Below are 14,883 nucleotides of genomic sequence, written 5' to 3'. Positions count from 1 at the left end.
TTGCAGAAGTTACTTTTTCAACTTGAAAAAACAGGTTCTCTCAAAAATAAGTAGTAATTCTTTTTTCTTAATTTTAACACTTAATAACTTTTTGAATATATTGCTCAGATATAAATTACCAACAAAAATACTTATCAAATGATTTAGCCCAATACAAATTGTTTACTCTCCCAAAACATAATTTTGAAAAAATACTCCTGATAAGAATTGCATCGCAAAATAAACTACTTTCGATCGTTTGATCGAACATACTCTTAAAATTAATTTTCAGCCTTATGAATTCAAGTCATGATGCCGTGGAACTGGCTAAACTTATAGTATCATATAGATATATGTAATTGACATCTTTCTAGTATATAAAAACTAGCATTCTTCATGATCTCATTTTTTAACGAATTCGAACAATGATGTGAACCTAAAATGACGATTTCACGATTCGCGTGAAAAGTTGTTAGTCCGTGTGATGTGATGTATCATTCATCACCTCATTATTTCGATGATAGGAAAAAGACATAACTAATATTTACTTCGTGTAGTTTCTAAAATATTTAATTTTTCTCGAAAAATTGATCCAATTAACTTTTGATAGGTGAAAACCGTCAAACAAAATTATGTACTAACAGGCCGTTTGGTTGTTTGAATTGGAGAATTAATCTCCTCGTTAAGTTCAGCATAACCAATACCTCATTTAGTTGCTCAAAAGAGGTGAGTTGATCTCGTCATTAATCTCCACATGACTTACAATTGTTTGGTTGCACTTAGTGGCGGAGCCAGGATTAATTCTAAGCAGTGTTCAACACACGAAGTAGCTAAAGAGGTTCAACATCTACTATATATATATATATAAAATAATTTTAACCCTATATATGCAGTATAATTTTTCGCCCGTGGTTGCAGTTATGCATATTCTTTTAAACAGGAGCGATTTTTTAGCCTAAATATGAGGCATGTGAACCCATTGTTTCTCAGTAAAATTAGATATTTTATGTATATATTTTTTTAAATTAATATGATATTATCTGCTGGCGCTCATTCTATAAGAAGGTTATGGTGCACTTGGTCGAATGCTAGGTTATTTACTCAGAGGACTACAGATCAATTCTCACTTAATTTTTAAATAATACTCGTTTAAGTTACTTGAGAATTTATGTATATAGTATACCGATTAAAATTCAAAATAAAAATACGCATATTAATAATGCAAGATTTAACTTGTCTAGAACCAAAGACAACGTAGCGGAATATTGATACGTGTGAAAGGGATGAGTGGTTAACGTTAACGGCTGAAGCCATTGAGGTAGCTGTTGACTCTTTCTCTCTATTAACCATTTGTTTTGTAGTGACTAGTGAATTATATTTGTATATTTGTATGACCTACAGCCACATCCACTATGCACGTCTCTTTTTGGTCGGTTGAACTTGAAAGAAGCAACTGGTAATAATAAGAAATGGAAAGGGTGGAGAAAGTGGAACTCATACAGAAAACAATCAACCAATTAATAGAACAAGAACAAGTTCAATCCAAAACATGTCATCTTCTTGATGAGAGCTGCTTTGTTGCCGTTAATAACATCATCCACAAACATGATGATGATGATGATGATGAAGCCCAGCACCGCCACCAACTCCTCTCTCAACTTCTAAATCAAGTAAGAGGCTAAATTTTTTCTGGAATAATTCATCGATTAAATTAAGTCTAGATATTTCTTGTAATTCCATTTTTTTTCGACGAGGGCATAAACTGCGGGTTGATGTGTTCCATCGTAGTTATTATTCTAGAAAATTATTTATGAAATAACAACTATTAGTTGAGTGACTGTACGAGAAATAAACCCCATAAATTACAGCTATGGGTTACTAGTATTTTACAAAAGATTTGATCATAATACTCGTATTCATATATCGGAGGCTAGATCAGCTTTTGTGGGTTTAGCTTAATCCATTGTTTTTTCTTACTTGAAGCCTATGTGTATATTTTGAACTATTTTTGTGTCAGGGATCATGTGGCTTAGATTATGATCATGACAATACTAGAAGCAACTAACACCCCATAAAAGAAATGAAAGAAGTTTAGATCCCAGTATTGCGCTGGTCTGTTATTGTCTGCTTCTTTTTTTAAAAAAGCAAAAAATTAATTGTCAGTTCTATGAAACAGTGAAACTTGGCAACTCAAAAAAGGAAGTAATTTTAGCTGCTCCTAAAAATGCTGGAAAGGTCATCATAAAAGTACCACATATTCTTTCACTACACAAATTCCTGTTACACCACTTTGTTAAGATAATCCACTTTTCGGATTAAAGAAAATTGTGTTATTCTGATTCTTTACAGCTGGATTCTTTAAAAGAAGAAACCCCACTTGATCAAATGAATCAATCAGCCAACTTGCAAGAAACTCCATCAATAAAGAAAGTTGAAGAAGCTGAAGATGATGTTGAAGTCAGAGAAAAAGAAGAAAAGGTTGTGAAAGAGCTAAGGAAGATTCAAAAGCAGAATTTTATCACTCATTGCCTTTTATCAGCCATGATTGTCCTCACTGTGACATGGCAACTATCTGAGGTCTCACTCATTTTAAAAATGAAAGATGGATTAAAACATCCCCTTAGATCCATGGGTATTATGCTCACAGGCTGGATTAAGGGTCCTAAACCCGTATTAAATGGTCACGAAGGCGATCTAAACCACTCTACGAAGCAACTAAAACATAAAGTTGAGGCTATGCATCTCCCAAAGATAAAAGTACCAGATTTTCCCCATATGGAGTTGCCATCTATGGATTTCATCAATGAAGAAGAATAGCATTCTGCTTTCAGTTTATTATTTCAATTTCTAAACAGCAACTTGTGCATGTAATAGCTTGTACATTGTATGGATATAAGGGTCAATAAGGATTGGTTTGGTTATGCATGGATTCATGGTGCAGTAGTACTTTTGCATCATTTGTTTCAACATAAGCTGTACTTAAAACAATGACACATATTTTGGTATTTAAGATCTTCAATACAGGTAGATAGATGTCATCAAATTGTCATTCTCCAATGAGTAAACGTCAAAACAGAGTGGAGCAACTCTAAACATTTAACCATAGCAATTTCTAAATCAAGTACATGAAGAAGAGACACAATATCATTGAGTAAACTATTTCAAGAAACTTGAATTTCATCCAAAGTTCAGAACTTAGAAGAGACCGAACTAATCAACATGAATAGCATTCGTCTTGAGCATCTCAGCCATAATTCAATCGGAAAATGTCATTGAACACGTAGAAGCTTCCTTGTGGTGTTGGCATCAGATGAAACAGCTGCAAGAAAAGGAAAGTTGAAGCATAAGCAACAGAGAAGAAATAAATTATCAAGTGCCAGTAAAGACAAAATAATGCATAATCTTTTGAAACGTATCCGTGTGTCACATACCACAAACTCCCTAAAGGAATGGCCAATACTTTTGTGTTAATGTTTATTCAAAATCCATTGCCGATAAGGGGCTAAATTAGCTTAGGGAACTAAAATCTCAGAGAAGTCATTCACCACATATATGAAAGTTTACCAAAATTTCCATCACAATAAGAGGTTAAATCTCAAACTAAGTCATGCCTGAGCCAAGATAACTTTCTATACCTTTTCCTTTTCATGACATTATTGGGAGGCTGGGCATGGCTGCCCAAGCACATATATAACATGTCACATAAAGGTTCCCAATACTTTACACATTGAACAAACATACCTTCAACAAGGTTAAAGGAAATACAATGTACAAGCACAAGTCCCACAGGGATTGATCCCGGTAGCTTTAACATTAATAACTAATTTTCTATCCACATTGCTAATAATAGCCCTAACAAAGTTAATGTTCCTATTTAACTTACTGAGAGTGCTTCTATTAAAAAGCTATCATACTACACATAACAAACCCAAGCTCAGTATATTACCAATACCAAGCCCCCTATCAATATCTTATATCTTCTGAAAGGTAAAGACAATCACCAACTTGACAAGTATCCCATGGAATTAGTCGAGGTGTGCCCAAGTTGGTCTGGACACCACAGTTTATCCACACACACACACACACACACACACACAAAAAAAAAAAAAGACACAAACACCAACCCATATGGTTGTGGGAGGTTGTTACAAGCACTGGAACAAAACAGACTACAGTATTATATTTTGATAAAAGAAAAGAGTATCATTTACTGACTATTTAAATGACGGGTCCAAATAGCGTGAAACGGATTGTAAAGATCTTTAAATTGAAGCAGAGTGTAGCATCCGATACATCACACAATCCATTCATCGAAAAACTAATGCAAATACTTGTAACTTCTGAAAATATGGAATCTTGCCCTCTGTTGTTAGCATGACCAATGGCCCAGGTTCAGAGGAGGACCCAGGATTTTAAGACGGCGGGGGCACCATTATCTTAACATATACGGCAACAAATTTTTCAATGACGACTGATGGATAATACCATGTCGGACCGGTCACTAATAGCGTAGCAGTGGCGAAAATACAAGTATATAGGCTAAAAAAATTGTGTTGGAGCCGAGATTTGATCTCGGATGGTGACCAGTGAGCACTCAGGGGCACTCCTACCAACTAAACTACTTTTGCAATTATGTTTGAGGGGTCCTTTTAAAATATATCATAGTTTTTCAAGGTGTATATATATATATATATATATATATAGGGTTTTTTCAGAAGTTGGGGGGCACGTGTCCCCCTCACCCAACACGTTGGGTCCGTCCCTGCCCAGGTTTGCACGGGTAGAACATAAGTTATCTAAAGAGAGTCTGACATGGAAGAAAAGCGTAACTGTCATCAAATAACCTTATTCACTCTCCTTTAAGCCTCCTCAAAACGAGAATGGAGAATTGTTAAATCCAAATACCAAGGTAAAGGCTCGCCATTCACTGCTTGTTTATAATTTCCGCTGAAGCTAAATTCCACCCACTCGGTATTCAGAGCAAAACTTTATACCTTTGCTGAGCATGAAAGTAACATACTACAACAAGAGGATCCTCAAAAGCAAATAAGACTCAAAGATATAATCTGGTACATTCTATTTACTCGCGGAATTTTATTTATGACACTTGGTATGTGGGGTTTACAAAGCACAATCTGGTCCAAACCCGGGTAAAGAACAATGTCGTCTACTAGCTTGTTAGAGCTATGCAGGTATTAGTAATAAAAGATTATTATGTAAGGATTAGTTACTTAGGGTCTAGTTATTGTCGTCTGCTAGCTGGTTAGAGTTAGCAGGTATTAATAATACAAAGATTATTATGTAAGGATTAGTTACTTAGGGTCTAGTTATTGTCGTCTGCTAGCTGGTTAGAGTTATGCAGGTATTAATAATACAAAGATTATTATGTAAGGATTAGTTACTTTTTTTGATTAAGCACCGGGTGTCCGGGTCTCTTTGAGCCCCGAACTTAAGGTCTAGTTATTGTCGTTTGCTAGCTGGTTAGAGTTATGCAGGTATTAATAATACAAAGATTATTATGTAAGGATTAGTTACTAAGGATCTAGTTATTCCATCATCTACCCCTGCATAAAATAGCACATAAATTGACATAAACTTATGCATGTTTTAGTTATGTGGGGGATTATAAACTCAGTGGCGTACGCAGGATCTTTCGTAAGAAATGTCACATTTTAAAATAAGAGTAAATAAATAAAACACTATAACATCACATTAAAAAAAATGAACATAATATGAAGAAAACATAACTCCCGTACTATATTACTTGAACTCTTCTCGATGAATTTTCATTTTTTGAAATGTATTCAAACTTACCTTGTTATAAATAACACTAAACAATACTTTTTATATAAGGCACCAAACGATCACTAAAAAGTTCAGCATTTAGTTGATTCCGCAAATCGATCTTAATCAATTTCATCGACGAGAAAGAAGATAAAAGGATAAAACATAGCATAATGAATAAGCAGGAAAGCAGCACCATCCTTAGCTATCAAATATTTCCTTGTCGAAAATGTTTAGAAGAGCTACTGTTAACCAATTGGTTCAATGTTTGGTTAACTTCTGAAAGGTCCAGGGTTCAATCCAGACAAGCATCCTCTTGTATATGAGGCGAGAACTTTTTAACAAATAAAATAAAGCTACAGAGTTTCGAACTCAGGACCTTGCAAAGAAACTTAAGACGCTGGACCAATTGAGCTACACCGTTATTTCTGTTGAGCAGTGTCATTTTATTTACCTTACTTTTTTTTTCTTTCTGGCTTCCAACTATTCATACATACTTAGTAAAATTTTCCGACGAAGCAGTGTCACGTGACACCCCTCGGCATAACTTAAATCCGCCCCTGCTAATAACCAAACAGCGTAATCCGTGTGCTGCATTTTGTACATAGCATCTAAAATAGTACTCCCTCCGATCCATTTTACTTGTCATGTTTTTTTTTTTTTTTTTGCACGCCTCTTATGTAAACATTAACTAAAAGGGTAATTTGATTAAACTATCCTTATTCATTCTTTGATGTCAATTAATACTACTCTCTTTTTCACCACATTAATCTCTCCACATTTATTGAATAAGGGTAAAGATAGAAACTACAGAGTTAATTATATCTCGGTTTCTGTTTTGAACCATCTATCTTTAGCGAGGACGACAAGTAAAGTGCACTGGAGGGAGTGGAGTACGTTATGCCAATTTTAATACACGAATAATTCACTTCCTAACCAGCAACCAAATGACCACTACACCTAGTTTGTGATTTTGATAAATTTCCATTACTACTGAAAAGAATTCATAAATTGCAGTAACTAAACACAAAATCATCTAATTCGTCATAGAAGTATAATATTAGTACTAACCTGACCAAACTTAAGAGCATGTTGTTCACCAGCTAGTTGTAAATGACCAGAGACGACAACAAGCATACCACCAGCAGGACCAGATGGCTGACAATCAATTGTGTTTATAGTATGTTGACACTGCTGAAATGGTAAACTAGTAAGTTTTGCTACTATATTTTGGGAACCCTGAGTTTTAATTCCTTCAAAAGTCAACATGGATCCTTCTTGATACAGATTTCCAAGCCCGGCCCGGTTAGTATCGAAGGTGGAATAGTAGTGCTCTACGAATGCCTTTGCCAGAGTGTCGGCGTCCATTTTAAGCCCAGATATAACAAATAAATGATGGAAGACAAGGGTTTTCTGGAGGCCTTTATATCTATGAGGAAAAAGCAGAGGGCCCCGTTGGCGTCAAATCAACGCTCGTTTTTTTTTTTATATCTATGTTGCGTATTTTGACTGACATGTTGCATGACTATTTTAGCATATCTTCGTGCTAATGGTAGTTTTATAGATACTATTTCCGTGCTAGGTAACATTATGAGCTATGCTCATGTAAATTTACATGTTTAGTTGTTGTCATGCAGGGTAAAAATGTATAATATTTGCACAGTTGTTATACATATATGTGCTTAAGGCACATGATTTGTCCGTGAAGATTATTGTTAGGATATACCGTTAATCATGCGGTTTAATCATAGTATTATGTTTTATTCTTTATGGAATAATTGTTTATTTATTTATTGAATTCAAGAAAGTCTTGTTTTAAATAGATCATTTGCTCATATGTGTGTCCATTACTTATATAGGAGTCAATTTAGTGTATGGAGAATTAGCTCATGCGCGGAAGATTAAATTGTCGGTTTTTATAAGTTGTAAAGTTATGTTCACAATCAAAAATAAAATTGGACAAAATATCTTGATGATTGTAGCACGAGATTAAAATATAATTTATCTTGATTATGGGAATGAGCTTATTCCAACTTCTTGTGCTAGTACATTCTGTGTGTATTGAACGGACCAAGTAGAGATAAGTGTTTTTGTACTGAATATATAAAACAACCTCTCTAGCTCATTAAATGCCTATACTCTTAATCTGTGATATGATTGTTATGATTAATGTGATTTGTTTATTATTTAGATTTATTAAAAGGTACGACTCAATTGCGGGTCTATATATTCCTGCTAAATTGGATAATGACAAAATACATTTGTGAAATGAAAATTAGTTGATAAAATCCATGTCTCGACTTTGAGATTGATGATACCACTTTATGAATGCTTATAAGTCTCATGTGAAAGCCCAGCAGGTGGATTTTGTATCCGTCACGTGATATAAGTTAAGCGGAATTATAAAAGATTCAATTAGTCAATAAATTAAATTATCGGTAATTTGATTTAATTGATTGGTATCTTTAATCTTAACATGGGGAGTTAAATAAGTTTTAATGTATGATTTAGAAATTAAACTGAGGAGTGCAGTTACAATTTTTTAGTGGAATAAATTGTAATTTATTGTGATAGAATTAATTCTCTCATATTCTGAATTAATATCACAATAGGAAGCCTCATTATTAAAATATGTGATCCCTACTATGCCTGAATATTCTAGAAAAAGGACAATTATATTCTTGGTGGGCACGGAAAAGCCACACATTTTTGCTAGGGTTTTACACCCAAAACTTGTGTATTTATACAAGGCATTTCAGCCCTAAGTCATATACTTTTCCTAGCCGCAATACTCGCCACTCTGGTATTCTAGTTCTAAGAATATTTAGGATACATAGTAGAAGACTGCGGAACTGGCATGCGGTCCTACTGTGGAAGATTTGTGCAAAAGCTTCAAGAGCTTAGTATCTCGTTTATGATTTATGTTGTCTAGATTACATTTAAGTTTGATCTTGGTTGTTTGCTTCCGCTGCACATATACATGTGTTCCATCAATTGGCATCAAGAGCCGTTTTACATCTAACTAGATAATGTAATACTTCATGAAACAGAAAATCTAGTATTGGTGTTGTTTCTCAATGCATGTTTGCCATGTTAGTTTCTGAAAAACAGTGTTGTTTTTGTGAAAAATGAGATTGATTATATTGTTTATGATTTCCGAAATCACAAATATTATTAGATAATTATAATATGTGATACGAATGAATCTGGAATTTCTTGAATGCATGTTTGTCATGTTAGTTTCTGAAAAACAGTGTTGTTTTATGAAAAACGAGATTGATAACATTGTTTTTGATTTCCGGAATCACGAATATTATTAAATAAGCATAATATGTGATATGATTGAATCTAAAATTTTTGAAACCCCAAAACGTTAAAAATCAATTTTTACCGATTGATCATGGTTTCAGAATTCTGAATTTTTTACGAACTCTGATTGACCCGAAATTTGGTAGATTTATCAAAAACAACCCAATGACCAATAAACACTGCTTTGCTATGACCAAGGGCCTTTTTGGCCATTCGGGGTCGTTGAGATGGGTTTTTAGGCCTTTTTTTGTTTTCTGAAAATTTTTTGTTAACTATTTTTTTTTATTTTAACGAATAATGGTGTTGAGATTCATTCTTTATAGTCTCCATATAATATAACAGTGATATAATGGGTTTACATGTTAGATATAGGTCTTCTTCCCCATCGGATATATTCATTATGGTTAATTATTTTGCTTTAAACCCTAGTTTATTGATAGCTTGTCTTGACTCTCCAACTGAGTTACACGTTGGTTCAATGGCAGTAGGGTTCATTAAAAGTGTTATTAACCTAACTTAAATTGACAGTTTACTCTCCATTTGAGTTGGTCGTGTTTTAATTTATAGGGTGATTATCTGACATGACTCATATATTTTGCATGAATAGTTAAGTGTTCCTATCGAATCTAACTATTCAGTATGCATGGTTACGTTGTATGTGTGATGTGTGTTTTGAATATTATTATTCTTTTTACATAACTAATAATATATTTAATGTTTATATCTCTCAGATTAATCATGTCTTCTTTCAACCCACTTACCTTTATTCTGAACCAAAACAAGTTAGAGGGTCTGAATTATGTTGACTGGAAAAAGAAATTTGGATATTGTTCTAACTACTGAAGGTTTCAAGTTTGTGCTGATTGATGAGTGCCCAGAAAAACCTGGAGAGAATGCTTCGGAAGACTAGACTAAGGCCTATGAAAAATGGATTAAGGTTGATGAGATGGTGTGATGTTACATTCTTGCCTCTATGGCGAATGTTTTGCAACATCAGCATCAGTCAATGGGGTTTGCGTACGACAACCTTGAAAATCTCAAAGAGATGTTTGGAGATCAAAATCGTGAGGCTAAGCAGAAAGCCATGAAAGCCCTTTTAAACACTAAGATGACTGAAGGATCATCGGTTAGGGACCATGTCCTTAACATAATGGGTCTTTTGAATGAACTCGAGGTTCTTGGAGCTGTGATCAGTGTTTTCAAATACGTTTTTTGGGGGAGCATCGGGGCGGGGCGTAACAAAAATGCTCCGTGGCACAAATGAAAGGCATAAATCTATAGGGCGTACGACCTAGAATTAGGGGAGTAAGTCCCGGGCGCAAAAACGTAAGCCCCAGGTGTAAAGGCATACGCCCCGGGCGTTAGATTTGATTTTTATTGTTTTAAAAATATTTTTGCTATAAATTATGATTTTTATTATTGGTATGATGATATTTATACTTTATGTTATCATGTTTTCATGTTGTAGTGATTTTTCTTAAATTATATAAATAAAAAAAGCAACTCTCATAGAAAAATAACACTGCCATAAAAAGTTTTTTTAGATGATTATGCCTGAAATTAATATGATAAAGATTTCATGGCACTATATTCCTGAAGCAACTTTATCCCTTTTTTTGTCATTGCTCTTACACTTTTTGCCCTTCTCCTTCTTTAAATATATAGATAAAAGTTAGTGCAGATATTAGTTGAAGTCAAGAAGGACAAATAGATCTGGAGATTGATGATGAAGTGAATGAAGATTTCGTTTAAAGATTATCTAGGCTATTATCATTTTTTGTGTTGTTACCTTTCTCAAATATATTTATAATAATTATTTTATATTATTGGTGGTTTATTTTTAGAAGTTTAATGAAAACTTTACTTTCGCTTAGTAATTAAATTATAAAATTGAATATACATGAGACATACGCCCCGTAGATTCATGGGACTTACGCCCGTGTCTCAGGACTTACGCCTCGCTTTGTGCTGCCTAAAACGCCTGCCCTCACGCCCCCGCCTCTTTAAACAATGGCTATGATTGATAAGGAATCTCAAGTTGAGATGGTCCTACAAACTCTGCCTGACAGTTTGCAGCAATTTCGCTTGAACTATAATATGAACAAAATGGATTTGTCACTTGCGAAATTGTTGAATGAGCTGCAGGTGACAGAGTCAATTATCAAGCACCAACCCCATGCTCCTGCTATGGCGCTGAATGTTGAGACAGGTTCGATTTCTAAGCCAAAAGGCGGTCAGAAAAAAAAAAGGCTCTCAAGGTTGTTGCACCTGGAGTTGCTTGTGGTGGTGTGTGATGTGCCGTGAAATTACGGGATATTCGATGCTAATTCCTTAAGCTTTTGTGACTCTTCAAGCACTTTTGTTGTTACTTTTTGTGTATTTATGTTGTTTTGTAGGATAAGATGCCCGGAGAGCATAACGGAGCAAAACGGAGCAAAATAGAGCAAAAATAGAACAACCAACACTTTCTGGTAGCATCTGCAGCATGTTGAACATGCGAGCAGCATGTTGAACATGCGAGCAGCATGTTGTGCAGCAGATGCTGACAGAGAAATTGGCACAACATGCTACGGTTTTGGCACAACATGCGACTCGCATGTTGCACCTGCGACACAAGATGCGAGTAGCATGTTGTGCAGCATATGCTGACATAGAAATTGGCACAACATGCTACGGTTTTGGCACAACATGCGACTCGCATGTTGCACCTGCGACACAAGATGCGAGTAGCATGTTGTGCACGAGGGTATTATTGTCCAGATTTTGTTCCCGTTTTTGGAATGATATAAATACTCTTTTAGGGTTTGTAAAACACATCTTTGGCAGTTTTTTACAAGTTTTTGGAGCCTAGGTTTTACACCACACCTTTGGAGGAGAAGATTGGAGCTCGTTAATGATAAATTTCTCAACCCTTTCTTCAATTCCTTGCTTTGTATTGCTTATTTAAGGGTGTTGTATTTATTCCATTACTGGAACCTTTTTTATGGAAGTATACATTGTTAAAGTTTGGATTGAAACTCTTGTTTTGCTTATGTATTGAATGATTTTTATTTCCAATGAATTGGGTTTATAGTTTCTCTATTAACTCTTCAAGCTTTAATGTCCTTTAATGGTGTACAACATTATTTGTGCCTAAATACCCATACTTTGCTTGGAAAAGAAAGTAGAGGTTAGGAAAAGAGTTAATAGCAAGAATTTGGGTCATTAAACCCATCTAATAACTTAAGCTCAGAAGAGGATAGTTACTTGAGGTTAAATTGATTGTGCCTAATATCACACTCTAAGGCTTGGAAAAGCTTAGAGTGAAATTCATTAATTTGGTTGGAAGACTTTCAATGAGATTTTAGAAATCATTATCTATTAACATAAACCCGTTCTTAGTTGTAAATCGTGAAATACATTGGATCGTTACTTGAGTGTAATTTCCTTTGTATCCAAACTTGTGGTCATTGATCATTTTACTCGCTTTCTAGGTTAGTTTATATTTTTGCATTAGTTATAATTTTAATCAAAAACCAAATATTATTATCAAGTGTTTGGCTCAGCGTAGAAAGTGATAATTCCTTACTTATTTAAATCGCCTAGCATATTGTTCCCTGTGGGATCGACCCCGACTCATAGTTGGGTAAATTATATTGCATACAACCGTGTACACTTTCTCTTTGAGGAGTGAATTTGGACGTTATCAGTGTGAAAAAGCCTAAGGGTAAATTCTATCACTGCAAGCAGCCTGGACATCACAAGAAACAATGTCCTGGCTATATGGCTAAGTTGAATAAGAAAGGTGATTCAAATTTAAATGTCGTTGAAACCTGTTTAGTGGCTGTTTCTACCATGTTATCGTGTGTAGATTCGGAAGCCACTAACCATATCTGCACTTCTTTGCAGGGGTTTCATGAAACACGGCGGCTAGGTGAGTATGAAGTTTGCATTTTTCAAGCCAATGCAGAACCAGCACCAGCTTTAGCATTAGGATATATTAGAGTTAAGTTTAGTAGTGATAGAGTATTAGATTTAAAAGATGTTCTATATGTACCTTCCATTAGAAGGAATTTGCTTTCAGTTAAAAAATAATGGATGATGGTTATAACGTTTTTTTCATTAATAACTCTGCTATTATTAAGTATAATAGACGTTTTATATACACTGCTGCAAGAGTACATGGTCTTTTTATACTTGATGTTTCTCCTGATATGTTACAACCAAAAGAACTAAATAATGTTGATCTGCCACGTAAAAGAAAACATATTTCTGAATTGAGTGAAACTTATTTATGGCACTTACGTCTTGGTCGTATAAATCTAATAGGATTTTGAGGTTGGTTTCTGATGTACCTTTGAGTTCATTGAAAGTGGAGACACTACCAACGTGTGAATCCTGTTTAGAAGGAAAAATGGCCAAGAGGCACTTCCCTTCAAAAGGAAATAGAGCCAGTGATAAATTGGAATTAATCCATTTTGATAAGTGTGGGTCTATGAATATACAAGCAAGAGGTGGTTTTGAGTATTTTGTTACTTTCACAGATGACTACTCAAAATACAGATATATTTATTTGTTGCGCCGTCAGTCTAAGTGTTTTCGGAAATTCAAAGAATTTAAGACAGAAACGGAGAAGCGACATAATAAATGTATCAAATCATTGGGATCTGATCGCGGTGGTGAATACCTTTCTGCAGAATTCATTAAATACTTATCAGATTGTGGAATAACATCTCAGTTATCTACTCTGGGAACACCACAACAAAATGGCATAGCAGAAAGAAGAAATCGAAAACTTATGGAAATGGTCAGATCAATGTTGAGTTATTAAGAGCTACCCTCGTCCTTTTGGGAATATGCTTTAGAAACAATAAATTACATTCTGAATTTGGTTCTTTCCAATTCAGTACCTTTAACTCTAGCAGAATTTTGGACTAGGTGGAAGCCCAGTCCGCGACATATTCGAGTTTGTGGTTGTCCAGCACATATGCTGAAAGGGATAATGGATAAATTGAAATTAAGGACAGAGGTGTGCGTTTTTATTGGATATCCAAAAGGAACGAAGGGAGATTTATTTTATTGTCCAAGAGAAAAGAAAGTGATTGTTACAACAATTGCCAAATTTCTGGAAGAGGATTATTTAATAAACCATGTTCCTAGAAGCAAACTTGTTTTACAGGAATTGAGAAAAGAAATAACAAAAGATCCATCTCAAGAACATATCCCGGCAACCAGTATTGATCTACCACTATGTTCTCGTGGTGGGAGGAATGTCAATAGGAAAGAGGACACACAAGAGGAATCTCCCGACATCTCGCTGCCTAAAAGTAGTGGGATTAATGTTGAGAAACCTGAAATTGTGCAACCTGGACTTGAAGAAGAAGTTCATGAAATCCTGGCCCCGCAAGGTGTGAAGGATAACGTTGAGCATCCAGTTCTTCATAATGATGTCGTGGATGAAAATGAACATGTAGTGTCTCGTTGTAGTGGGAGAATTATTAGAAAATCTTCTTGGTATGTGCTCTTGGGAGAATCTTACGATAGGACCCTTAAAGAGCCTAATACATAACCTCTAAATTACGACGAAGCACTACGGGATATAGATGCTGAAAATGGATTGCTGCTATGAAATCTGAAATGGAGTCCATGTACTCCAATCAAGTCTGGGATATTCTAGAACCACCTGCGAGAGTCAAAGCCATTAGATGCAGATGGATCTATAAGAAAAAGAGAGGAGTGGATGGAAAAGTTCAAACTTTTAAAGCAAGACTTGTTGCGAAAGGGTTTACTTAGAAAGAAGGAATCGATTATGAGGAAATTTTTTCGCCGGTA

At 34.9% G+C, this 14,883-nt stretch overlaps 2 protein-coding genes across 2 annotated transcripts; one reads left to right on the top strand and one right to left on the bottom strand.

Moving 5' to 3' along the window:
- The first annotated feature begins 1,370 nt into the window (after window positions 1–1,370).
- Window positions 1,371–2,908, top strand: LOC132641293 (uncharacterized). The gene is made up of 2 exons (XM_060358220.1): window positions 1,371–1,649; window positions 2,329–2,908. The coding sequence occupies exons 1-2, from the start codon at window positions 1,449–1,451 to the stop codon at window positions 2,794–2,796; spliced, it is 669 nt and encodes a 222-aa protein (XP_060214203.1). The 5' UTR covers window positions 1,371–1,448; the 3' UTR covers window positions 2,797–2,908.
- A 47-nt stretch (window positions 2,909–2,955) lies between these two features.
- LOC132641294 (nuclear transport factor 2B-like) lies at window positions 2,956–7,197 on the bottom strand. Its single transcript, XM_060358221.1, has 2 exons — window positions 6,835–7,197; window positions 2,956–3,298 (listed from the first exon to the last, which is right to left on the bottom strand). Exons 1-2 carry the CDS (start codon window positions 7,129–7,131, stop codon window positions 3,224–3,226), a joined length of 372 nt encoding a protein of 123 aa, XP_060214204.1. The 5' UTR covers window positions 7,132–7,197; the 3' UTR covers window positions 2,956–3,223.
- Window positions 7,198–14,883: the final 7,686 nt, after the last annotated feature.

The sequence above is a fragment of the Lycium barbarum genome, chromosome 5, assembly GCF_019175385.1.
Source record: "Lycium barbarum isolate Lr01 chromosome 5, ASM1917538v2, whole genome shotgun sequence".
Taxonomy (NCBI): Eukaryota; Viridiplantae; Streptophyta; class Magnoliopsida; order Solanales; family Solanaceae; genus Lycium; species Lycium barbarum.
This window is presented reverse-complemented; position numbering and strand designations above follow the sequence as displayed.

Coding starts and splice junctions, on each gene's coding strand:
- LOC132641293 (XM_060358220.1), top strand. CDS start 1,449: ATGGAAAGGGTGGAGAAAGTGGAACTCATACAGAAAACAATCAACCAA. Junction 1,650..2,328: donor TCTCTCAACTTCTAAATCAA/GTAAGAGGCTAA, acceptor GATTCTTTACAG/CTGGATTCTTTAAAAGAAGA.
- LOC132641294 (XM_060358221.1), bottom strand. CDS start 7,131: ATGGACGCCGACACTCTGGCAAAGGCATTCGTAGAGCACTACTATTCC. Junction 3,299..6,834: donor ATGCTCTTAAGTTTGGTCAG/GTTAGTACTAAT, acceptor CTTTTCTTGCAG/CTGTTTCATCTGATGCCAAC.